The sequence below is a fragment of the Ptychodera flava genome, chromosome 15, assembly GCF_041260155.1.
Source record: "Ptychodera flava strain L36383 chromosome 15, AS_Pfla_20210202, whole genome shotgun sequence".
In the NCBI taxonomy this organism is placed as follows: Eukaryota; Metazoa; Hemichordata; class Enteropneusta; family Ptychoderidae; genus Ptychodera; species Ptychodera flava.
In genome coordinates this window covers 3,135,433-3,146,073 of record NC_091942.1, presented here as the reverse complement: position 1 = coordinate 3,146,073, position 10,641 = coordinate 3,135,433, and the positions used below count along the sequence as shown (strand labels likewise).

The window sequence follows — 10,641 nt, the reverse complement described above, 5'->3', positions numbered from 1 at the left end:
TTATTAGTCATCTAATAATAATCTCTTTCTGAATATAACATTGGATCCATCTGTGTACGGCATTATTTGTGATTTTATAGGTGCTTTATACTCTACAGTGTTAAAACATGTAATCTTTAATGTTTACTGTTTTAAAAAAGTTGTGGACAAAATCTTTAGTTTCTAATTTAGACTGAACCCCTTCCTCATGGACGAGTGCATCTTTGGTACACCCCCTAGATGATAGGCAAGAAGCCATCACATATAACAGCAAAAATACAATAAACAAACAAAGATAATAACAACGCAAAAAAATATAATAATGTGACCAAAAATAACACATGCCACAATACAGACAAATTAAAACTTAGCGCTGATGCAAACAATGTCAGACTCTTAAAAACTTGATCAAGACACAAACTCACAAAAATTGAAAATTGCATGCTTAGCAAAGACTTACAATCAATTCAAACAACTCATTAGCCCAACAGAATCCAACTGTTACACGATACAAACATGTACATCTGGAAAAATGACACTTGGAAAAACGACTCCTGGTGTACTTGTTTGTATTGTGTAATAGTTGGATTATGTGTTTGGATTAATTGTAAGTCTTTGCTAAAGCATGCAGTTTTCAGATTTTTTGAGTTTGTGTGTCCAGAAAGTTTTTATGAATCTGACATTGTTTGCAATAGTGCTAAGTTTCAATTTGTGTGTATTACGACACTTTTTATTCCGGTCATATCATTTTTTTGTTTTTTTTAGCTTTGTTGTGTTTATTGTATTTTACTGGTATGTGTGATGACTTCTTGCCTATCATCTAAGGGATCGTAGAAAAATGCACCCATCCATAAGAAGGGGGTTAAGTATAAATTAAAAACTAAAGATTTTGAACACCTCTTTTTTAACAGTAAACATTACAGATTACATGCTTTCACACTGTAGTGTTAAACACCCTTACAAATTACGAAAATGCCACACACAGATGAATTCAACGTTATATTTAAAAAGAGAATATATCATTTAGAAGACTAACATACATTAACATTAACAGTCGTCATATACAGAAAAATCACACGTAAGGACTTAACAGTTTCTTCTTGATAGTTTCCTAGTGCTAAACACTATATCAAAACCGTTATTTATATTAGAAACTATTAAGCCATGGGCATTAATATGGCAGCCATATTTAATTTATGTAAATTGTTAAAGGGCCTTTGTTAAAATTGAGCCACTTAAAGTGTTTCTTATACCCAAGAAAAATATTAAAACTTTAAATCAAAGAAATAGCTTGTTTAATGCGTGGTATATGACCGACAATGTCCTTTGTAGGAATGTTGGCCACCATATTGGATTTATGCAAATTAACAAATTACCTATGCAAATCATAGCATCTCGAAAATCGTTTGTCCATGCCAAAGAAATATACTTTTAACTTTAAAATCACTGAAATAGTTTGTTTAATACGTGGTATATGACCGAAAATGTCTTTTGTAGGAATGTTGGCCGCCATATTGGAATTATGCAAATTAATAAAGTACCTATAAGGAACATTATACCTCCAAAATAATTCCCTTGGCCAAATTACTGGTGTCAGACTTTGAAATCACTGAAATAGCTTGTTTAACATGTGATATATAGCAAATTATGTTATTTTGTTGGATGGTTGGCCACCATATTTGATTTATGCAAATTAGACATATTTCCCCAAGGTGGATTCGAGTAAACTTTTAATATGTTGTTCTGGGTACCTCTCTGAAATGCATTCCGAAGAAAAAAATTCTGTTGCAATTTGTGGTGGGTCTAACCCTATTTTGACTGGACTAAAAGACGTCCATTGCTGTGACAGGGGCTGATGTACAGGGTCTGTGGCCAGTGCTGTGATGACATGGCTAATTATAGTGCTGTCCACACAGTGTCAATGCAGTGATGTGACACCTAGAGCTTGAAATTTCTGCATATCCCATCACTGTATTTAAAGGATTGTATACAGCAACGTGAGCACAGACTTGTAAAAGGGTCAGTCTTTTTAAAGTGCACACAAATATATGCCTGTATTTATTTCTGTCATCAAAATTGGCTCATTTTACTGAAAATATACACACATGAAATCTGACAAATTTTCAGACCCTGTAGGGGTCTGAACGCAGCCCTGTAAGGCTGCGTTCACAAATAACGATGGGGGGGGGCTGGAGGAATCGCGATTGAAATCTTATTTTTTTCAGATCCCCCCTCAATACCCTAAAATTTTTTCAAATGTCCCCCCTCTATATGATCAAAATTTTTCAATTCCCCCAACTATCACAAGCACGCATATTTGTAAAAGATGTGCGCGCAGACAAAATAAACACATATTGCTCCATTCCACTCGCAGATGTTCAACATTACCTGTTATTAGTACTTTGTAAAGTCATATTTCTAAGGCAAGTTTTTAAATTGATTCATTTTTAAATGCATCAGTGAACTTTTTGGATTTACAGTATCAGTCTAAGCCAACTTGAGTTAATCTAAATCTGGCCAGGTCAATTGCTCTTGGCAAAGAGCACACAAAATGATGATCATGAGAGAGTATGCAAATTGTGAATTCTGGCTAATTGCCATATTGTAAAAAACTGAGTACAGTGACCTACCAAAAATTTGTTTCAAAAGTACAAGACATATATGAATTAGATGCTACTCAAAATTGGCAATATTGGAAGATTAAAATATTCCATCAAATAAATGTTTTAATCTCTGAAATTTTGGGTGTAATAATGGCAAATTTGGTTAAAAATTATTATAATTCCATCTAGTCGCATATTTTTTCATTCAATCTTTACTGTTCAAAGTTTTACTTTTGTATTATTTTATGACGTGAATATGAAAATTTAGAAAATTGAACATGGTGACCCTATCTTTTTTCTTTAATATTATTCTCATATGCTCTCTGGCCTAATCTTGTGTACAAGTATGTTTCACTGTCATGAGCGTCATTTGACACAAACTCTTCTTCAACTACCATGTACATCAGAGTCAGAGCTATCTCTATCACTGCTCAGGTATGCAGTGACAGTGACACTGCAGTAGCAGGGCAGTATCTGATAGTGACACTGCCCGTAGGCAGTAGCTGTATTAACTTTGACAATTTTGACAATATTTTTGTTCAGTTTATACAACTACGTTCTTGTTCTACTCCCTACAGCATGTTGAACTGTCCAGTATTCAGCTTGCTATCACAGCCTGTGCATTTGTACCGTGCATTTGTATCACTGACAACTGACTGTCACTGATTAAATTATCACACCTAATACATATTTATATATACAGGCTTTGTCGACAAACAAATGTTGTGTGTTTGATTATGCTGTAGGGAGACAGCAAGAAATTGTAGTTGATATATTAAATAGAAATATTGTAAAAATCATCAACAGTTGCAGCTTCTGCCCTGTTACTAGGTTCGTTTGGTTTTTATGACAAATCACACGTTTAGATTTTTTCGAGATAAAAGTCATGAAATGTGACAAATGGTTCTAGATTTTCTTAAATTATTACTAACATTACAACAATTGGATGACATGAAAATGGTATTCATTTTCATTGAATTACCTACAAAAACTTGGAGTTGGAAAATGTAAAACATGAAAGGGAACCAAAAAATTTTCAAGTCCCCCCTACAGGCAGAGCAAAATTTTCAAGCTCCCCCTCTACTACCCCCAAAAATTTCGAATCCCCCCTGAATTCATCCAGTCCCCTAACCATTTTTGTGAACGCAGCCTAAATTCAACACTGACACACCACTGTTTGTACACCTGGCCAGTATTTCAGTTATGTGGTCACAGCACTGGATACACTCAGAAAAATACATCACTGTACACATTCCTTTCATACCAGGCCTGATACAGACCTGTTCATGCACCCCTGATATCTGACCAATTTACAGGTCCTGTAACAGAGGTTATTTCCTAGGGACTGTTACAGTCATGTACTGAAATCTGCCTGCAGTTTTCTTGCTGTGTATTCGAATTTTCATTACCACGAACCAGCTACACTAGACTGGAAGATACGCACAATTCATGGCAAATCGCCTACTAGATGGTCAGCGAAACTGACCTCGTTTGCTTTCACGTCTCTTTGTTAGAGACAGGCCTGGGACTACAGGTCTCATATTTACATCGTAAAAGCCTTGGCTAACCTTAGCATGACATTTACAAATGACCCACAGGAGAAAGAACAATGGCCTTCAGTTGAGTCTGGTGATTGCCGGTGTTAACGTTTGCGTTGAATGCTTTGTGCCTGCGAAGAACATCCTCTACGACAATTCGGATATGTAATAATCCGAATATGTAATCAATATCCAAATACATGGATATGTAATAATCCGAATATGTAATAAATATCCAAGTATACGGATATGTAATAATCCGAATATATAATAAATATCCAAATATACGGATATGTAATAATCCGAATATGTAATCATGTTGAATCGAAACCTCAGCTCTAACATTCCCGCGATACGAAAATATTTCCTACGACCAAAACTGCAGTTATAGTCGCGAAAGGTTTGAGAATTAACATACTTTTGTATCGTGCTTTACATGTTTTCTGCTTTGACAGGTTTATTGTGGCAACTTTCTACTAGCAGTATACAAACATGCAAATATACGGAAAATTCACAATTTCTGAAGAATATCCCATTTAAGTTTGTATAAATTAATTGCTAAATCTATTGGCAGCGTCTGCCGAAGATATTTCACCTGCCTTTTAAACTACTCAAGCTTTGGTGAACAGGCAGGTATAACGTCTATGTTTGACTGAGAGACCTCACAGCTCCACTTTCTAAACGTACATTTCTGTGTACACAGGATCGCGATAGTTTCTTCTACGACTCTTCGAAAAGCGGTGGAAAACTGTATTGTACTTCTGAACACCGCAAGTATTTTGTTCAAGGGAACCTGAAAATAAAACCATATAAGAGAGTTCATTTAGTTGGCAGTATTATTCCCCTGCACTGAAACAACTCATTGTCTGAAGAAGTCACATCGCCACTTTTATAAATCCACCAACTGATTTATGTCCCACTGCAGTATAACCTATGACCATGGACGTACCACAGGGTCTGTCAGGTCTGTGGTACGTCCATGCTGTGACTAATATTACTTATACCAGAGTTCATTGGCAGCTCTGTGAACGCGACACAGGGGAGTTTAACCCGGAATAACAGAAAATACCTTCTGCGCATACTCCAAGCTAACACGTTCGATCGCAAGGAAAACCTGACCCGAGCTGCCAAATCTAAAATAGGTTTGTATGAAATAGAAGAGACGCCAAAGAAACTGTTGCAAATGATTTTTATTTTTCACCGACTTGAACCAAGTCTAATTTAGCGTGTGTTGACGCCATGCACCCAAATCCCAATGACAGTTGAACAGAGCTGGTGTAAATGACCTTTACTTGTCATAACATAGTTGAAAGATATGCGTCAATAAATACTCGTTGTTTCAAGATACCCCATTGTAATACAGATATTTATAAATACTCATTTGTCCCAAGAACTATTATTGATAGGAACAATCTGGATGAAGACACTGTAAATGCTAGTACTGTTGATGCCTTTTAGGGAGCCCGTCAAGGCTACTAGCTTGCCTCTTCGCGCCCTCTTTTGCCCGTTGATGATATACCAGTAATCTGGTCCTTCAACATATTCTTTCAGATTTACATTGAAATTGCCTCTCGCCGGCTTTGGGGAATTTTTGAGAGGAGAAAACTTTCGAACCTTGACAGGGAATTTGACCAGTCCTAGTTTTGGTTCTGTTACACCACTCAGGGCAGTTGCATTGACCAATAGTACTCTAATTAGAATGTAAACTGTTTCTGTGTGTGTAGTCAGAGTCTGTTCTATTGCAAGTTTTGAGTCACGAAATTTGTAGTTACATTGAAAGAAACCACCCTAAATACACGTAGAAGACGCCTACAGTGACCTTTGCAGCTTCAATGAAATGCATTGAAATATTATGGGGTGAGCGGGAGCTGACAATGGCTGTGCCTGAAAATGCCATTCATTAAAATTTTCTATGTTTACTGACAACATCACTTCGAACTGTTTATTTAACCTTCTGGTGGTATGCTGTCCCAAGAGGACGCGTTACGGTGGTCGACACACAGGACAAAAAAACTAAAAGGAAGAATGTATACCTAAAAGTCATACTGGCAGTCAGTTCTATGATAATTGGTGAACCAGCACGGAGCACCGGCTCGTGCCTTTATTTTGTCCAACGGTCTAATGTGATCGAAGATAAACATTCTGGACTCCTGAAATTTATCATTTTGACGATGATTTAATAATTAATATTTGACTCGTGCATTAAGTTCGATATTCCAGGCATTAAGCCCGACATCCTAGAACCAATTACCTGATGGCCAAACTTTGCTGCACTTTTTAAAAAATGTACAGTACGGCATCACTAGCAAAACAGTTCGAGTTCTTGCACCTTGAAGTGAGATACTGTATTTGATTAATTGCTAAGGACTGGCTGAGTTGACAGCGAGAGAGAAAAAATCAATCTCTTGTCTGTTTAACGTCATACCGGGGCCAACAGTAAACACACGGATGGACGCGTTACGGTTCACAATGCACCTGGACACGTGATTAATGACAAGCAATCGGAACTCACACACGGATGTGGACATTCTGTCTGAAACCTAATAACTGGGGACAGAAGGCAGTCAAAGTTGGCATGTAAAATGGAGGTAAAGTGTTCTCGATAAGTAGTACTACTAACATTTTCCACCCTCAACGTCACCTGCTGTAGTTTGACCTGTGTCCATATGCGTACTCCAATCGGTGTGTGTTCAGCCCTTCCCATGTAATCTCAGTGCCTAAGGGAGCGTTCAGTTATTACGGCCGGGGGTGGGCCGGCAAAATCCAGGGGGTCACCTTAAATTTGAAAACTGCAAAGAGGGGGTCATGTATTTTTCAAACAGCTCAGAGGGGGGTCACTTAATTTTCATAAGTATCCGTCCCGTCAAAAAGCAGTTTCAGTGTTCAGAAATATTCTGGGAGATAAAAATGATTCGCTGCATGATTTCATTCTCTGAAGTCATTTAAATGTAAATCCGAACAAAAGTATAATCATCTGTCACATGGACATCTTGCCCTGGCAATTCTGAGGCTTGTCTTACTCTAAATGAACAATTCCTATTACTTACATATTAGAGATATAGCAAGTTTTGTCAGTGAAATTACTTTACGTGTAGACTACTGGTACCATGAAAAGGGAAATTATACGTTTAGGTGAAATTCCAATATAAATATTGTTGTCAACATCTAAACTTTCAAATACCCTATTTAAATCAAGTTCATTTGTATCAATTGTCAAACACCTATAAAAGCACAAACTAATTTAGTTTAGCATTGTAAAGATGTTATTCATAGTTTACTCATAGATTCCAATGTATAGTGAATCAACATTTCGGTGAAATTCAAAAATCCAATTTCTTGCACAGATATCAACCTTTAACCATTCTAGTCTAACTAAGTACTTTACAATGAATTATCAAACGTCTATAAATACACAGATTTAGATAGTTTTGTATAGGGTTTTCTCATACATGTAGACTCCAATGTATAGTGAATCAACATTTTGCCAAAATCCAATTTCTTGCGCCCATATCCATTTGTAACCACCCTAGTCTAATCAAGTACATTAATAATCAAGAGTACATAAATACACAGGTTTACCTATTTTTGTATTGAAAAAAAATATTCATAGTTTCTTCATAGACTCCAATGTACAGCGAATCTACATTTTGGTGAAATTCCAAAATCCAATTTCTGGCGAACATATCCATTTGTTACCACCCTAGTCTAATCAAGTACATTAATATTAATAATCGAGAGTACATAAATACACAGCTTTATCTATTTTTGTATTGGAAAAAAATTATTCATAGTTTCCTCATAGACTCCCATGTATAAGGGCTTAGTGGATGAACATTTTGAGTGAAATTCCAAAATCAGATTTCTTGTACACATAATATGCACCTTTAACCATCATATTCTAATCAATTACAATTATGTTAATTATTCAACATCTGTATGTGCACAAGTATAGCAAGTTTTTCATCGGAAAAAATTATTCACAATTTTATCATAGACTCCCATGTATAGTGGATGAACATTTTTGGTGAAATTCTAAAGTCAAATTTTTTGTCCACATACCAGTTGTAACAACCCTATTCCAATTAAGTACTTTTATGTCAATTATCAAATATCTATAAATGCATAGATATAATTTTGTATTGAAAAAGTGTTACATAGTTTTCTCATAGACTACCATGTATAGTGAATCAACATTATCAACAGCTGATTATCAATTTAATCCAAATATTAAAATTTTGTACACACACGCTTGCGCAAAAAATATTGCAATCCACCTGTAATTTCTATCCAATCCCTTTGAGGGGTAATGTCAAAATTATAGCAAGTCAGAAGGGGAAATTTGAACATAAACACCTTGTGAGTTTGTAAGGGGGTCATTTGAAAAAATCTGAGATTTTTTTTTTGATTCTATCGCCCCCCCCCCTCAAGAGGTGTTTGTGTGTGCAGCTTTACGCAAGCAACACGGGGGGGGGGTCATGAAATTTTTGTCATCTTAAAAGGGGGGTCATCAATTTTTTGGTGCAATGGGTAGGGGGGGTTCACTTATTTTGACTGATGCGCAGGAAGAATTTGCCATCCCACCCCCGGCTATAATAAGTGAACGCTCCCTAACAACGATTGGCACGATTCAGACCATAACTTGCTGTTTCATCTCGTGTTTAATGCCGTGGAAAGTTGTCGGTTAGTGGGAATGGAAATTGTACCGTCTTCTCTGTCTCTGAGACCGGCGATTCGCAGCAACGACACCGTTGTGGCAAAGAGAACTCTTGGCAGCCGAAACCATGACGTCATAGAGCCAAGCCCTGTACGGGTTTGACCACAGTTTGACAGTCCCTCCGCCAAAGACTATGGTTTGACCACAGACAGCAGAGTGTCTTGCTTGGGCCCTACTCTCTGTGGTTTGACCACAGAAGTATGTGTTACCTCCATGGTTTGACAGAGACGATGTCGGTTATCAGACAGTGTGTTCAATAGCAAGATAAACCTCTCTACGCATAGAGGTAGTTAGCACTGCGTACAGGTCTGTGTGTCTTCATGGTTTGTAGAGTCAATTTACTTGAAGGTCTGATCGTCAGATAACCTCTGTACGCAGGTATCTGCGTTCCAGGTCAATTGAAAAATATGAACCGGTGTGCTTATTCATGTTCCTATGTGAGTGTTTTTCTACGTGTTCAGAAATGTCCCGTTCATTTCGTAGCATCACGCCCCCATGAAGTGTTTCCTTCCTTGAACAACCTGTTCCGGTAAAACTATTATGTATTAGGCGAGCGGAGACACACCCATTTTTCACACTTAATGTACCCACCTTACATACGGCCACATCATACATCATTTGAAAGACTTATTATCTCTACTTCAAGAAAATTGACGATATGGAGCTGCCAAGTATGGCCATAACCCCCTAATTTGCATAATTCACATGGGTACCCAATTTACATAAATGTGATATAAAATTAGGAAATTCATTGTAAACTACTCTTAACATACTTTTTAACAATCGAGTAATATATCAAATGAAAGGTATTTGCATGTAGTATAAAAAATTGATATCCAAAAAGATATTTAAATTGATTTCACTGAAATATTTTCATATTAATACTGAAAAAAATATTAACCGTTTTGAATAACAATATCTTAAAAATTTGAACACATACAGCCACATCATACAGCCACATTATACATCATTTGAAAGCTTACTATCTCTACTTGAAGAAAATAGACAACTTTAGTTGTCAAGTACGGCCGTAACCCCTAATTTGCATAAGTCCCACGGGTACCCAATTTGCATAAATGCGATTAATATTAGATATTTATTATTCACTACTCGAAAAATACTTTTAAACTATCGAGTTATATATCAAATGAAAGGTATTTGCATGTAGAATACTAAAACGACATCTAAAAATATGTTTAAATTCATTTTACTGAAATATTGTCATATTTATATTAAAAGATATTTTCCCCTTTTCAATAACAATATTTAAAAGAATTTCATACAAAAAGCCAAATCTTACAGCATCATCATACGTTATTTAAAAGCTTACTATCTCTTCTTCAAGAAAATTGACAATGTGGAGCTGTCAGGTACGGACGTGGCCCTTAATTTGCATAATTTACATGGGTATCCTATTTGCATAAAGGCGATATAAAATTAGAAATTTATAAACTACTATAAACATACTTTAAATTATCGAGTGATATATCAAATGAAAGGTATTTGCACGGAGAATACAAAATTGATATCCAAAGAGATATTAAAATGATTTTACTAAAATGTTTTCGTACTAATGTAGAACAATATACTTTCCCCTTTTAATAACGATATTATAATAATTTTAACACATAGAACCGCATCACACAACCACATCAAACGTTATTTGAAAGCCTATTATCTTTGCCTCATGAAAAAAGACGATATGCAGCTGACAAATAGGGCTGCAATGATTTAATTTGCATAATACAAACGGGTACCTAATTTTCATGAACACAATATAAAATTACAAAAATCAATTGTAAAGTAC

The 10,641-nt window shown here is 36.0% G+C and overlaps 1 protein-coding gene across 2 annotated transcripts in view; it reads left to right on the top strand.

The window, feature by feature from the left end:
- The first annotated feature begins 6,541 nt into the window (after positions 1 to 6,541).
- Positions 6,542 to 10,641, top strand: part of LOC139150901 (alpha-N-acetylgalactosaminide alpha-2,6-sialyltransferase 5-like) — a 417,953-nt gene continuing 413,853 nt past the window's right edge. Inside the window, exon 1 of one of the 2 annotated variants that reach the window (XM_070723360.1) lies at positions 6,542 to 6,708. In XM_070723360.1, coding sequence (XP_070579461.1) covers positions 6,703 to 6,708 — 6 coding nt within the window. In that variant the 5' untranslated portion in view covers positions 6,542 to 6,702. The remainder of the gene's footprint in view (positions 6,709 to 10,641) is intronic. The other variant, XR_011556298.1, reaches the window with a different exon arrangement.